Source organism: Elephas maximus, chromosome 7 (genome assembly GCF_024166365.1).
Source record: "Elephas maximus indicus isolate mEleMax1 chromosome 7, mEleMax1 primary haplotype, whole genome shotgun sequence".
In the NCBI taxonomy this organism is placed as follows: Eukaryota; Metazoa; Chordata; class Mammalia; order Proboscidea; family Elephantidae; genus Elephas; species Elephas maximus.
Window position 1 is genome coordinate 129,336,971 of NC_064825.1, and position 16,362 is coordinate 129,353,332.

At 43.6% G+C, this 16,362-nt stretch overlaps 1 protein-coding gene across 2 annotated transcripts in view; it reads left to right on the forward strand.

The window, feature by feature from the left end:
* The window catches only part of PACS1 (phosphofurin acidic cluster sorting protein 1), a 173,739-nt gene that overhangs the window by 115,894 nt on the left and 41,483 nt on the right, over positions 1-16,362 (forward strand). For both annotated transcript variants that reach the window (XM_049892544.1, XM_049892545.1), the window contains exon 2: positions 4,006-4,093. In XM_049892544.1, the coding sequence (XP_049748501.1) occupies positions 4,006-4,093 (88 nt within the window). The remainder of the gene's footprint in view (positions 1-4,005; positions 4,094-16,362) is intronic.

Below are 16,362 nucleotides of genomic sequence, written 5' to 3' on the forward strand. Positions count from 1 at the left end.
AATTTAGGTGCTGTGGCATAAAGATTTGTGTACCCATTCAACAAATATTTATTGATCTGTGATGTGTTTGTCCTTCCTAACATAATTCCACCATATAGCCCTACAATATATGTTATGTAAGAAGATGGCCCTGAACATTATGGGGCATAAAGAAGCTGACAACAAGGAGTGTAATATAAGTTACTGTTTGTCTTCCTCACTGGACTGTGTAAACTTCATGGGCGTAGGACCACATCCTTATATTTGTTCTCCAACAATAATGCATACAACCGGCACAGAGTAGTTACTCACTATTAAGTATGTGTTGGGTGTGTCAATGAGTGAAGAGTCACAAATGGAGAAGAAGTACACATGCCCCTGATTTACTTCAACGAGACCTGGATCTTGGCAGTGAGTTTATTCCAGGGCTTCAAACCAGTTCGTTCTGGTTAGACCCCCTGCTGAGAGCTTGCCTTTCCACCCCAGATATACTGAATCAGAATCTACATTTTAACTACCATGTGCCAGTTGGTTAATGCTCATTTCATTAACTCATTTAAATCTCACAATAATTGTAGAGGTGAGTATTTTACCCATTTTACTGGCAAAAATGCTGGGAAGGGTTAAGAAACTTGCCCAAAGTCACCTAGAAAATAGTGGAGCCAAGATGCAAATTTAGACCTATTAGTCCAGAATTCAGTTTAAATTGGTATAAAGCACTTTAGAAAATGAAAGGAATTTTATTTAACTACAGATTAATATTTTTAATATATATCTTAATATAACAGGAAAATGCCAAGGAAATAAGATATATGTCTCCTTAAGCACACATTCACACTTAATTGATTGAAAAGTCCCAAGTATACCCAGGAATCACCTGTAGGTACAGAAGAATCACCTGGGGATCTTGTTAAACTGTAGGTTCTGATTCAGTATGTCTGGGGTGGAAATGCAAATTCTCAGCAGGGGGTCAAACCCGGCCAAACTAAGTTCAAAAAAAAAAAAAAAAAGTTCAAAGCTCTGGTTTATTCAGCACCGGCAGCTCACTCTGAAGATGGAAAATTCTTTGGAAACAAAAACCTAACCCATCAGAAGCATTCATAATTAGCAGCCTCATATGAGGAAGAAGATTGAGCATATCCAGTCTTTTCCATTTTTTCCTTCCCATCATGTTCCCTCTCCTTTCCAGCAAGGCTTGAACATCCAAGTGAAACAATCCAATGAGCTATGTTTCTGAACAGCCAACTATGTGAAGTATTATAATCCGTGGGTTGTCAGCAGAACCAGACTTCCTTTGGGGCCAGCATGTCTCTGCTCTGAAGAGAAAGAAGGAACTGGGTCATCATCGTTGAGGGAGAGTTTGGAGGAGGGAGCGTGAACCCAGGTGGTTCCAGTGTAACAGGCGTACGGAGAGTGTTTTAGGAGCACGCAGGGGAGGGAGAGTTTGGAGGAGGGAGCATGAACCCAGGTGGTTCCAGTGTAACGGACGTAAGGAGAGTGTTTTAGGAGCACACAGGGGAGGGAGAGTTTGGAGGAGGGAGCGTGAACCCAGGTGGTTCCAGTGTAACAGGCGTACGGAGAGTGTTTTAGGAGCACGCAGGGGAGGGAGAGTTTGGAGGAGGGAGCGTGAACCCAGGTGGTTCCAGTGTAACGGACTAAGGAGAGTGTTTTAGGAGCACACAGGGGAGGGAGAGTTTGGAGAAGGGAGCGTGAACCCAGGTGGTTCCAGTGTAACGGACTAAGGAGAGTGTTTTAGGAGCACACAGGGGAGGGAGAGTTTGGAGGAGGGAGCGTGAACCCAGGTGGTTCCAGTGTAACGGACGTAAGGAGAGTGTTTTAGGAGCACACAGGGGAGGGAGAGTTTGGAGGAGGGAGCGTGAACCCAGGTGGTTCCAGTGTAACGGATGTAAGGAGAGTGTTTTAGGAGCACACAGGGGAGGGAGTTCAAGTCAGCTGAGGAGGCAGCAGTGTAATCAGAGCTCAGGTTCTGAAATGAGTTTATTAGTTTCTTATTGCTGCTGGAACAAGTTACTACAGACTTAGTGGCTTAAAACAACACACATTTATTCTTTTACAAGAAGTCAGAAGTCTGAAACAGGTCTCACTGGTTTAAAATCAAGGTGTTGGCAGGATTACATTTCCTCTGAAGGTTCAAGGGTAGAATCTGTTTCCGCACCTTTTCCATTTTTTTTTTAGAGGCCACTTGATTCCTTGGCTGGTGGCCCCTACCTCTGCCTTCCAAGTCAGCAATCACATTACTTCGACCTCTGCTTCTGTTTGTCACATACCCTTCTATGACTCTGAGTTTCCTGCCTCCCTTTATCAGTCAGGGTTGTCCAGAGAAAGAGAACCGATAGGAGATAGATGAATGGATATGTATATATGGCTCCCTGGTTGCACAGTGGTTAAGAGCTTGGCTGTTAACCAAAAGGTCGGCAGTTCGTATCCACCAGCTGCTCCTTGGAAACCATATGAGGCAGTTCTGCTCTGTCCTGTAGGGTGGCTATGAGTCAGAATCAACTTGGCAGCAATAGGTTTTTACACTTTATATACTTAAGTACTTATATAATATATATGTAGATAGACAGATTGTTGTTGTTAGGTGCCACTGAGTCTATTCTGACTCATAGCAACCCCATGTGACAGAGTAGAACTGCCCTATAGGGTTTCCTAGGCTGCAGTCTTTACAGAAACAGGTCTTCAGGTCATTCTCTGGTGAAAGCCTACATTTTGGTTAGCAGCCGAGTGCTTAACCGTTGTGCCACCAGATTTACTTTAAGGAATTGGCTCATGCAGTTGTCAGGGCTGACAAGTTCAAAATCTATAGCGCAAGCTGGCAGGTTGGAAACTCAGTCAGAAGTTGATGCTGCAGTCTTGAGCCAAAACTTCCTCTCTGGGAAACTAATTTTTGTTCTTAAGGACTTCAACTGTGTAATGAGGGACCTAACATAGACCTGGGAGGTGTTCGGGAAGTACTCCTGGCAAAAACGTGCAACTCGAGACCTGAAGGCTGAGCAGGCAGTAGGTCATTGAGGATAGGAGTGTCACTAGCAGAAGGAACAACAGCATAGGAAGGCCCAGAGGTAAGAAAGAGTGTGGCACCTCCAGGGACCTGAGCACAGCTGGAGCTCACTGCATGAGGAAGGAGTGCAAGAGAGAAAAAGGGAGTAGTAAGCAGGGGCAGAGCTATGGCCCTGAGGAGAAAATAAGCGTAGAGCTCTTTAGGGCCTTGTTCTCAGGGCTTGTTATGACTCTGGTCGGCGACTCCACTCGTGTGTCTCACCGTTCCCTGCAACCTCTCCAAGGAGAAGAGTGTTTTAAAGACTTTAACCACTCAAACCCAAAGCAGAAAGGTGGCATCCAAAGTTTCCCTGCCAACTTCAACCGGGAGCGCAGAGTAAGCCTGCTTTGGTAAGACCAGAGTCGAGACAGATGAGAGTTGCTGGGACTGCAGAACTGGAGACGGTCCTTTCACTTTTAGTTAAAAGGCATTTCCTGATTGTGGCACTGAGGGCTCCTCTGCATACTCTGGGCGAAACTCGGCTGAAATTGAACTTGTGGCCCTTTAACCATTTCCTGTTCTGTAGTTTTTTAGCCTAGGTTTTGTTTCTGTGGGTGACCTCTGTGCTGCTAAAGATTTACATCTGTGAACATTGGAGATGTGGTTGGCTGTAAGAGAGAAGAAACACTGGGTCAGCAAAATGCACATCCATGCCCTGCCATGCTCTACCACTCCTCTCTCCCCTCAGAAATTGCTCCCACGTATTAGGAGTGAAGAAGCTTATTAGTTTTGACTTGAGATTAACGGGCATCCACAGAAGTTCGTGGAATAATGTACCTTTTTGACACTTACTAAGTATGAAAGTTAATTAAGAGGGATGCTCTTTTACAGAAGGAGGACACAGTTTGGACTGAGAATGGCATTCCAACATTCTTATTTTAGGTCAAGCAGGGTTTTCCCTACAAATTGTCACTTTTCTTTTAAGTTTCTTGAGCGTGACAGATATTCTTTCTCAACTTTTCTAGGCTGTTCAGCTTGACCCTGAAGAAGCTCGTCATGCTCAAAGAAATGGACAAAGATCTTAACTCGGTGGTCATCGCTGTGAAGCTGCAGGTCAGTTGAACGGGGGAAGCTGGATGACTGCCCCTCTCAGGGCTCAGAAACATGGAGAGGGATCAGCTCTCTTCCTCCACTCAGCAAAGCAAGTGCAGTAGTGGGCAGACGAGTGACCTCATGAGACCACTGCGTCCCAGTTCTGCCTCTTGGTTAAGTCACTCAGTTTTTTTAAACCTTAGTTTCGTTTCCTGAAGAATAGAGATGGTTCTTCCTGCCCTGCCCATCTGGCAGGATTAATTTGAGGATCAAGTGATATAGGGTGCTAAGGTGCTTTGTAAACTGCAGAGAGATTGCCGGGGTGGCTAGCATTGGTTTCTGTCTTATTCGCAGGCGTTCTAGGTCCGCATGGGTTCATGGGTTGGGAAATGAGTGGATAAATCAAAATCCCACCTTTTCCCTGCCACCGACTCTGAGGAATGACAAATCCCCACTTTCCACCTTTCTGTTCAGTTCTTACACCAGCTGCCCGCTTAGCACTTCTTCCTCTGACCAGCCACCCTGAGCGAGGTCAGAGCTTACAAGTTAAAAGGACACTGACTTTAGACTGCCAAATTGACCCAAGACTTCAGGTGCCAGCTGCAAGCTTGGGTGTCCCTGGTGTTCCTTTCACTTGTGACTGACTGGCAACAAATTCAAGGTTTTCCCAGTACCCCTTCAGGATGCCAGCGACAAGCTCAAGGGTCCCTTTGGGCCCCCTCCCTTCTGATTTGCTGGCTACGAATTCAGGGTTCCCTATATTTCCTCAGGATGCCAGCCGTAAGCTCAGGAGGTTCCAGCTTCCCCTACTCCTGACCTGCTGGCTACAAATTTGGGGTTCCCTCTACCCCCTTGGAATACCAGTCGTAAGCTCAGGGCTTCCCAGATCCCCTCACTTCTGACCTGCTGGCTACAAATCCAGGGTTCTCCCTACCCCATCAGAATACCAGCTGTAAGCTCCAGGCTTCGCAGATCCCCTCACTTCTGACCTCACTGCTGGCTCCCAGTACTCACTCTGGTTGAATAACTTGCTAGAATGACTCACAGTTTTATTACAGCAAAAAGAATGAAGAGACACAGAGGGTGAGATCTGGAGCTTCTGTGTCCCAAAAGGGACACCCCACCCTTCCATGTGCATCAGTGTCTTTCACCAACCAGGAAGCCCGTGGAGGTTTTAGTGTCCAGAGCTTTTACTGGGGGCTTCATTAGGTAATGCAAACATCAGCCCCGCTCCCCTGAGGTCGGTCAGAATCAGAACATGAGGTGTGGCTCTCCGGCCTGACTACTGTGAAGTTTTCATCATGAGGCAGGCCCCTCTGGCCTGGTCAGACCCCCACCCCAGAGTCACCTCTTGGCATAACCTGTCCAATCTGGAGTCCTTGTGGAGGACACTGAAACCATTAGCAAAATTTCAAGGTTTTAGAGATTGTTTGGGTAAGGTTAAATTCCAAACCCCACAGGGAAGCACTGTAGAGGTTCTTATGGGGTGGATAAAACTTAGATTATTATTTCAGACTTGGCAATTTAAAATTTACTGGGATATTTTATCTTCTGGGCAATTGCCACATTTAACTCTTTACAGTTAACTCGGCATCTTCAAGCGACCCGGAATAGTTCACAGACACTTATGCTCTAAGCGTTTCTGGATTTCAGGAAAAGAGAAGAGAGAGCATGAACTACAGAAAGGCTCAGGAGTTTCCGTGCTGCACCAAATTACCAAGCGGCACAGAACTGGGACTAGAAACTAAAGAGTGGGTAATTGTGTCTTCATGAAACTGTGATTAGACCTTCTTTAACTGATAAATCCTTTCTGTTGATGACTCCCAGGAGCTTAGTGAGATTCTGCAGTGCCTCTGGGGTCACTAAATAATGATTACATTCTTCAGCTTAGAATGGTGTATTTATTGACATCTCATTCACTGAAAAAGTGAGCCATATGGTAATTCCCTATTAACCAGCACATTTTATTAGCTAGATCGCCTATTCTGCAGCAGTTTATGGCCCTAACATTGGCCTCATGAAAACCCACAGCTATATCATCACAGTATGTGAAATCATACACATACTGTGGCCTTCAGGTCTTTTTCTGGGATAAATACATTATCTTCATTTAGTCCTCAAAACTTAAAACATTTTTTTTTTAATAATTTTTATTGTGCTTTAAGTGAAAGTTTACAAATCAAGTTAGTCTCTCACATAAAAATTTATATACACCTTGCTACACACACCCAATTACTCTCCCCCTAATGATACGGCCCACTCCCTCCCTCCACTGTCTCTTTTCATATCCATTTTGCCAGCTTCTAACCCCCTCTACCCTCTCATCTCCCCTCCAGGCAGGAGATACCAGCATAGTCTCAAGTGTCCACCTGATCCAAGAAGCTCGCTCCTCACCAGCATCCCTCTCCAACCCATTGTCCAGTCCAATCCATGTCTGAAGAGTTGGCTTTGGGAATGGTTCCTGTCCTGGGCCAACAGAAGGTCTGGGGGCCATGACCACCGGGGTCCTTCTAGCCTCAGTCAGACCATTAAGTCTGGTCTTTTTATGAGAATTTGGGGTCTGCATCCCCACTGCTCTCGTGCTCCCTCAGGGGTTCTCTGTTGTGTTCCCTGTCAGGGCAGTCATCAGTTGTAGCCGGACACCATCTAGTTCTGGTCTCAGGATGATGTAGTCTCTGGTTCATGTGGCCCTTTCTGTCTCTTAGGCTCCATAATTACATTGTGTCCTTGGTGTTCTTCATTCTCCTTTGCTCCAGGTGGGTTGAGGCTCACTGATGCATCTTAGATGGCCGCTTGCCAGCGTTTAAGACCCCAGACACCATTCTCCAAAGTGGGATGCAGAATGTTTTGTTAATAGATTTTATTATGCCAATTGACTTAGATGTCTCCTGAAACCATGGTCCCCAAACCCCTAACCCCTGTTACACTGGCCTTCGAAGCATTCAAAAACTTAAAACATTTTAATTACTGCTTATGAATTCCTGTGTATCCCTCTTAATGTTCTAATTTCCTGTTCCTCTTTGCATAATTCCTCCCAAATCTGTAAGCCATTCTCAGACAATACGGGTTGCAAAAACAACTCTGGGACGATGTGAAAGGGGAAACTCTCGGTACCTTTGCCTCCTTTCCTGATTTTGCACCCCGATTCTAGGTCCTAGGCAGTGTTGCAGTTTTCAGGAATTGTTTCCTTTGCTAAAATCTGTTGCTTTCCAACGCAGATACTATTGGTATGGCTTTGAAAGTTGCCTGCTGCTTTTGCTGTTCCCACAGTTAAATGCCTTTGCCAAAAGAAATACTTCCTCATTTCCTGATTAAATGTTTAGCATTCTGTATAATTTTTAAAATCATACCAAAAACTACAAATATTCTGCACTTTTTATTGCTTTACTTCCAAGTAGCTGAAAATAATTACAGGTTTTGGCACATTCATTTATCCATTCATTCACTCATTCAGTAAATATTTATTGGGTACCTACTATGTGCCAGCCGTTGTTCTAGAACGGGGGAGCCAGCAATGAATAAAACAGTTAAAAATCCCTGCCTTTAAGAAGCTTTGCATTCTAGCAGAGCAGCTGTTCTTCAAATGAGCTTTGCAGACCCTGGGGTCCCTAACACTGTTTCCGGGGGCACATGAGGTCAGTTCTTTTCCTAATAATACTGTGGTGGTGTTTGCCTTTTCCGCTGTGTCGACATTTACACTGAAGTGAAAAGAGCAATGGGGAGTAGAGTCGCTGGCGCCTTAGCCCAACCGCGGCACAGGCCCCGGAATGTAGAGTCATTGCAGTGTTTACCAGCAAACGCTCAAAATGAGAGGGCAAAGCAAGTTTTGCTTAAGAATGTCCTTGAAGAAGCAGTGAAAATTGTTGATTTTATTATATCTCAGCGCTGAGTACATGTCTTTTTAACATTCTGTGTGATGAAATGGGAAATACACATTAAATACTTCCGCTTCATAATGAAGTGCAGAGTTTGTCTTGAGGAAAAGCACTTGCGTGGTTCAGTTGTTAACTAAAACACAGTGAAAACTGGTTGCTGTTGTGTCAGTTCTAACTCATAGCAACCCCATGTGTGTCAGAGTAGAATTGTGCTGCATATGGTTTTCAATGGCTGATATTTCCAGCAGTGGATCACCAGGCCTTTCTTCTAAGGTGCACCTGGGTGGACTCAAACCATCAACCTTTCAGTTCGCAGCCGAGTACGTTAACCATTTGCACCATCTTTTTCATTATGCATCATTTTTACTTGAAGGAAGGACTCACAGACAAACTGGTTATGCAGACTTGGGTATCTGGGAGCTGTTTTCTTGAAAATGAATAAAGGGGGCCTGTCACTTCAAGGAAAACAAGTGGCGGTATTTGTCGCTAATGATAAGTAAAATGAGCTTTCAAGCAAAAATCAGAATTTTGGAAAACTTGGATCTGTCGCTGTCAGCTAAACAGCTTCCCAATTCCTAAAATCTTTTTTGGTGAGATCAGTGATGGTGTTAACAATTGTGACTTTTCATATATTGTGCAATGAAATGTGTCAGCATTTGGCAGATCTGCATAACTCAGTGAACCAATGTTGTCCTATGACCATTGCATGAGGTTATACGATCATGTGGGCAAAAGATCCACTCAATAAGATAGACTAATGGATTAGATTTAATTTTATATTTCAAGTTAATTTAGATTTACAGAAAAGATACAAAAATAGTGCAAAGAGTTCCTGTGTACCCTTCACCCTGCTTCTCCCAATGTTAGCACCTTACTTAATCATGGTACATTTATCAAAACTAAGAAATTATCATTGGTATGTTACTATGATATTAACAAACTGTAGACTTTATTCAGATATACCAGTTTTTCCCCTGATACCTTTTTCTGTTCATTGATTGCATTTTGATATAAAACAGAGTACAAAAACCTCCACTTTGTAACTAACCTTTAAGAAACTAGCACTTGTCAAGTTTTGGTATAGTGTCAAGGAAGAATATTCCACAATTACCGAAATGGCTGGTAAAATACTCCTCCTTTTTCCAACCACACCTTTGTGAGTCAGGATTTTTTTCATATACTTCAACCAAAAGAATTTTGCAACAGATTGCATGCAGAAACAGGTATGAGAATCCAGCTGTCTTCTGGTAAGCCAGACATTAAAGAGAATTACAGAAATGTAAAACTATGCCATTTCCCTCGTACACTGCTCTTGGGAATATAAGTGGTGCAACTACTCTGGAAAACAGTCTGGTAGTTTCTCAAAAGTTTAAACACAGAGTTATCATTTAAAAAAAAAAAACCAAACCCAGTGCTGTCGAGTCGATTCCGACTCATAGCGACCCTATAGAACAGAGTAGAACTGCCCCATAGAGTTTCCAAGGAGCGCCTGGTAGATTCTTCGAACTGCTGACCCTTTGCTTAGCAGCTGTAGCACTTAACCACTACGCCACTAGGGTTTCCAGAGTTATCATAAGACCCAGCAATTCTACTTATAGATATCGCCTTGGTTATCTAGTGCTGCTATAACAGAAATACCACGAGTGGACGGCTTTAACAAAGAGAAGTTTGTTTCCTCACAGTTAAGTAGGCTAAAAGTCAAATTCAGGGCGTCAACACCAGGGGAAGGCTTTTTCTTTCTGCCGGCCTTCTTATCGATCTTCCTCCTGACTAGGAGCTTCTCCGTGCAGGGACCCCAGGTCCAAAGGACGTGTATTCTACTCCCAGCACTGCTTTCTTGGTGGTATGAGGTTCCCTTGTCTCTCTGCATGCGTCTCTCTTTTGTAGCTCAAGAGATTGCCTCAAAACACAATCCAATCTTGTAGATTGAGTCCTGCCTCACTAACAGAACTGCCGCGTATCCTCCCTCATTAGCATCATAGAGGCAGGATTTACAGCATATCACACAATACCAGGAATCATGGCCCAAATTGATACACACATTATGGGGGGGGACATAATTCAATCCATGACAGGTATATACCCAAGAGAAATGAAGACATGCCTGCTTAAAACTTCTACACGAATGTACATAGCAGCATTATTCACAATACCCAAAACGTGAAAACAACCGAAATGTTCATAGCTGATGAATGGACATTTAAAGCATAGTGTACATTTGTACAATGAAATACTATTCAGCAATTAATGAAGTACTGCTACCTGCTACAACATGAATGAACCTTGAAAACATGAAGGAAGCTGGTCAATAAGACCAAATAGTTTATGATTCCATTTATATGAAGTATCCAGAATAGACGAATCCATAAAGTCAGAAATGAGATTAGTGATTGCCTCGTGTTGGGAGTGGGGACATTAAGAGGGAGGGGGTGATGTTTAATGGATAAAGAGAAGGCTAGAGTAGCAGGGACAGGGGTCTGGGGACCATGGTTTCAGGGGACATCCAGGTCAATTGGCATAACAGAATGTATTAAGAAGGTGTTCTGCATCCGGCTTTGGAGAGGAGCATCTGGGGTCATAAATGCTAGCAACCAGCCATCTAAGTGCATCAATTTGTCCCAATCCACCTGAAGCAAAGGAGAATGGAGAACACTGAAGACACAAGGTAAATATAAGCCCAAGAGACAGAAAGGGCCACATAACCCAGGGAGTACATCTGCCTGAGATCAGAAGAACTAGATGGTACCTGGCTACCACCGATGACTGCCGTGAAAGGAACCACAAGAGAGAATCCCTGATGGAGCAGGAGAACAGTGGGATGCAGACCTCAAATTCTCATAAAAAGACCAGACTTAATGGTCTGACTGAGACTGGAGGGACCTCAGAGGTCATATGCCCCGGACTTTCTCTTAGCCCAAGACTGGAACCGTTCCCGAAGCCAACTCTTCAAACAGGGATTGGACTGGACAGAAAATGATACTGATGAGAAGTGAGGTTCTTGGCTCAAGTAGATACATGAGACTATGTGGGCAGCTCCTGTCTAGAGGCAAGATGAGAAGGCAGAGGAGACAGAAAGTGGTTGAGTGGACACGGGGAGTACAGGGTAGAGAGGAGGAGAGTGCTGTCTCATTAGAGGGAGAACAGCTAGGGTTACATAGCGAGGTGTGTATAAGTTTTTGTATGAGAGACTGACTTAATCTGTAAACTTTCACTTAAAACACAATAATAATAAAAAAAAAAAAGAGCTAGGAGGGAAGTGTGTGCTTTGGACCCAGGATCTCTGTGCTGAGAACTCCCTAGACCCAGGAGACAGGCTGTAACACTGAAGACAGCACAAGAGGGCAGTGGCAAGGGACCGACAGGCTAGGCACGCTAACCCACGGAGCAAGAGAGCTGAGCACTTTTGGGCGGAGGCTTTCTGGTGGAATGGGTTGCCTCCAGGCACTTATCAGTGAAACAAAAGAACTTTATAACACTTGCCTAAGCAGGGCAGAGGCCAGGCTGAGAGAGGCGCCTGACTGTGGGCATGGCTGAGGGAGAAGCTTTCCTAATTGAAGAACTGTATCCTGAGTTGTTCCTGTTACTTCCAAGTTGATACTGATCCTGAATTGTAACCTGTTCGTTGTTAGGTGCCATCAAGTTGGTTCTAACTCATAGCGACCCTATCTGCACAGAACGAAACACTGCCTGGTCCCGTGCCATCCTCACAATTGTTGTTATGCTTGAGCCCATTGTTGCAATCACTGTGTCAATCCATCTTTTTTTGAGTGTCTTCCACTTTTTTGCTGACCCTCTACTCCACCAAGCATGATGTCCTTCTCCAGGGACTGGTCCCTCCCGATAACATGTCCAAAGTATGTGAGACGAAGTCTCGCCATTCTCACTTCTAATGCGCATTCTGGCGTACTTCTTCCAAGACGGTAACCTGTTATTTCCCTACTAAACCCCATAATCATGCGTATAATTTGTGAGTTCTGTGTGACCATTGCAATGAAATATGAAATCCAGCAGAGAAGTGGAGAGTGCCATGGGAGGGACAACTGGTGTCAGAATTGGTAAAAAGATTTTGACGGGGGGAGGTATGTCTGACCTCCACCTCTTGGGAATCAGCTTTAGGCTGATGTTGATTTTGATTCTCCTCCCCTCTTGTGAAGTTAGACAAGATCTGATGCCACGCCAGTTTTATAGATCCTGGGATTGAAAAGTTTGAGAATAATTACAATAAAGGAAAAGGGACAATAAACTTGATAAATAAGAAAATTTTATACTTACGACGTTTTCAAGTTATGATGAACCACACTTACAACTGTCCTTTTTTTTTCTTTCTTATTGTTGGTAATATGTATTACCTACAGTGTTGCAGCTTGCAATTTGCTGATGTTATTCTCATCTGTTCACTCTCAGGTGTTCAGTTCTATGATTTACTGTTCAAAACACTGCCATATAGCATACTGTGGCCTGGTCTACAATGAAGCCAGTGTCAGGAGTTGTCATGGATAGAAAGTTGGACAAACTGCACACCCGCCCAACAGCTATTATGACTCTGACTTCATTGTTACAACACTGATAACCGATTTCATTGTAGACCAGGCCTATGGCGTGATCTTATTCAGTGTTTTGTACCGTAAGAAGCATCAGCTGTTAATTTAAAGGCGAGTTGCTCAGGTTTCTCCAGCTGTAATACCTGTACTGTTATACCCCCAACAATATGTTTAGCAAAAGAAGCCATGCCACTGAAAGTTCTAATCCAAAAAAGAAGGTAAGGAAGGCTGTAGACCTGGATATAAAGATGATCATTAAGGCCTATGGAAAGAAAGTCAGCGAAATGGCGCATGAGGAAGAGCTGTCGGATTCAACCATTTCGGCAATCATTAAGGATAAGAATAGGATTTTGGAGGCAGTTAAAGGATCAATTGACATAAAATCAACAATCTTAACAGAGAAGAGGCAAGGGCCAGTCCACGAGAGGGAGAAGCTGTTGATGATTTGGATAGAAGACCAAATCCAGAAGAGGATTCCTATGAATTTACTGACCATCGAAGCGAAAGCACGTAGCCTTTTTGAAAATCCAAAGGAACAGCAAGGAGACTACCACCTAGTACTTTAATGCCAGCAAGGGCTGGTTTCATCGCTTCAAACATAGATTTAGCTCACGTAAGTATAACTGGAGAACCAGGAAGCACCGATGTTGAAGCTGCTGAAAACTTCAAAGATGAGCTAGATAAGATGAAAGAGGAAGGAGAGAAATTGTCAAAACATTTTACAGTGAAAGAATTAGCTGGAGTTTTTTCTAAACTAAATCAGGGGTTTCAGTTGCTTGAAAACATGAACCTAAACACTGATCGCTTTGCTAAAAGTTGATAAGCAGATTCAGGAATCAGTGAGATGTTAATGTGAAATATATGAAGAAAAAAGAAAAGAACCATACAGACAACTTCACTAATTTTCTGACTAGAACATGACATCCCATTCCCAGGGATAATCCAGGTAACCCAGAACCTTCCTCAAGTGGAGTTATTACTACAGCTGACAAAGTGCCGAAGTAATCCAACTCTTCATCATCAAATTTTTATGATTTGTGTATTTTTTTATGTATGTAGCTGTTAAAATATATCTGTAAGTTTATATGTAGTGTTTTCAACCCCCAAAGACAATGATCAGATTTATAAAGATACTGATAATAAAAGGCAACAATAATGGGAAGAAAAAAAGATTTTTGACTTAATGTCAGAACCAACTTACGAGGGAGTTGTCAGAATGGAACCCTATCACAATACCTGTACAGGCATTGCATGAAATTTGATCCATTCTTGAAAGCACGCTGGGTGGCAGAAGCCTATATTCCATTATTTAAACAGGAAAAGTAGTAATGCATCCTCTGACTTCCAAGAAACCTGAACAAATTTCCTCACACATTAGTACAACACTCTATAATTGTATAAAAACCCACCAGGAATTTTTTACTTACTTTTTATTTTAAATTTACTTAAATAAGAAGCATTTAAAATACCAGTGACCTAATTTTTTTATACATTTTTATACATGAATCCTCGTTAATAGGTATTTTTTTGTGTGACAAGTAATGATTCTCTTGTATCGAATGTAAATCATTTTGCTTCTATACTGCCGCGAAGATGTGTCGTCGTTAGGTCCCATCAAGCTGGTTCTGACTCATAGTGACCTACATACAACAGGACGAGACACAGCCCGGTCCTCTACCATCCTCACAATCTGCTGTGCTTGAGCCCATTTTTGGAGCCACTGTGTCAGTCCATCTCGTTGACGGTCTTTTTTGCTGATCCTCTCCTTTACCAAGCATAATGTCCTTCTCCAGGGACTGGTCCCTCCTGATAACATGTCCAAAGTATGTGAGACAAAGTCTCGCCGTCTTACTTCTAAGGAACATTCTGGCTGTACTTCTTCCAAAGCAGATTTATTTGTTCTTCTGGCGGTCCATGGTATATTTAACATCTTTCACCAACAACGTAATTCAAAGCTGTCAATTCTTCTGTCTTCCTTAATTGTCCAGCTTTCACTTGCATATGAGGCAATTGAAAATATCGTGGCTTGGGTCAGGTGCACCTCAGTCCTCAAAGTGATATCCTTGCTTTTTAACACTTTGAAGAGGTCTTTTGTAGCAGATTTGCCCAATGCAATACATCATTTGATTTTTTGACTGCTGTTTCCATGGGCATCGATTGTGGATCCAAGTAAAATTAAATCCTTGACAACTTCAATATTTCATGAAGATATACTGTTATGTAAATAAATTATAGGTGAAAGATACTAAAGATGATTTTTTTTAATTAATTTTTATTAAGCTTCAAGTGAATATTTACCATTCCAATCAGTCTGTCACATGTAGGTTTACATACATCTTACTCCCTTCTCCCTCTTGCTCTCCCCCTACTGAGTCAGCCCTTTCAGTCTCTCGTTTTGTGCCAATTTTGCCATCTTCCCTCTCTATCTTCCCATCCCCCCTCCAGTCAAGAGTTGCCAACACACTCTCCAGTGTCCACCTAATTTAATTGGCTCACTCTTCATCAGCATCTCTCTCCCCCCACCGCTGACCAGTCCTTTTCATGCCTGATGAGTTGTCTTCGGGGATGGTTCCTGTCCTGTGCCATCAGAAGTTCTGGGGAGCATTGTCTCTGGGATTCCTCTAGTCGCTTTCATATCATTAGGTATGGTCTTTTTATGAGAATTTGGGGTCTGTATCCCATTGGCCTCCTGCTCCCTCAGGAGTTGTCTGTTGTGCTCCCTAGCAGGGCAGACATCGATTGTGGCTGGGCACCAACTAGTTCTTCTGGTCTCAGGATAATGTAGGTCTCTGGTTCATGTGGCCCTTTCTGTCTCTTGGGTTCTTAGTTGTCGTGTGGCCTTGGTGTTCTTCCTTTGCCTTTGCTCCAGGTGGGTTGAGACCAATTGATGTATCTTAGATGGCCACTTGTTGGCATTTAGGACCCCAGGCGCCACAATTCAAAGTGGGATGCAGAATGTTTTCATAGTAGAATTATTTTGCCCGTTGACTTAGAAGTCTCCTCAAACCATGTTCCCCAGATCCCAGCCCCTGCTCCGCTGACCTTTGAAGCTTTCATTTTATCCCGGAAACCTCTTTGCTTTTAGTCCAGTCCAATTAGGCTGACCTTCCTTGTATTGTGTGTTGTCTTTCCCTTCACCCAAAGCAGTTCTTATCTACTGATTGATCAATAAAAAAAAAGATGATTTTTAAATTGGACCCGAGTTGGTAGTGCCCCCAAGCACCTAGAAGAAGCAAGTACTGGGATTTAAATGAAGGGACTTATAGGTAGGGAAGATGAGAACAGTAACAGTGCCATGCTTTAAAAGTGCCAGAACTACGTCTGGGGTCTTAAATGATAACAAGCGGCCATCTAAGATGCATCAATTGGTCTCAACCCACCTGGATCAAAGGAGAATGAAGAATACCAAGGTCACATGACAACTAAGAGCCCAAGAGACAGAAAGGGCCACATGAACCAGAGACCTACATCATCCTGAGACCAGAAGAACTAGTTGGTGCCCGGCCACAATCGATGACTGCCCTGACAGGGAGCACAATAGAGAACCCCTGAGGGAGCAGGAGATCAGTGGGATGCAGACCCCAAGGTCTCATAAAAAGACCAGACTTAATGGTCTGACTGAGACTAGAGGAATCCCGGTGGTCATGCTCCCCAGACCTTCTGTTGGCACAGGACAGGAACCATCCCCGAAGACAACTCATCAGACATGAAAGGGACTGGACAGTGGGTAGGAGAGAGATGCTGATGAAGAGTGAGCTAATTATATCAGGTGGACCCTTGAGACTGTGTTGGCATCTCCTGTCTGGAGGGGGGATGGGAGGATAGAGAGAGTTGGAAGCTGGCAAAATTGTCACGAAAGGAGAGACTGGAAGGG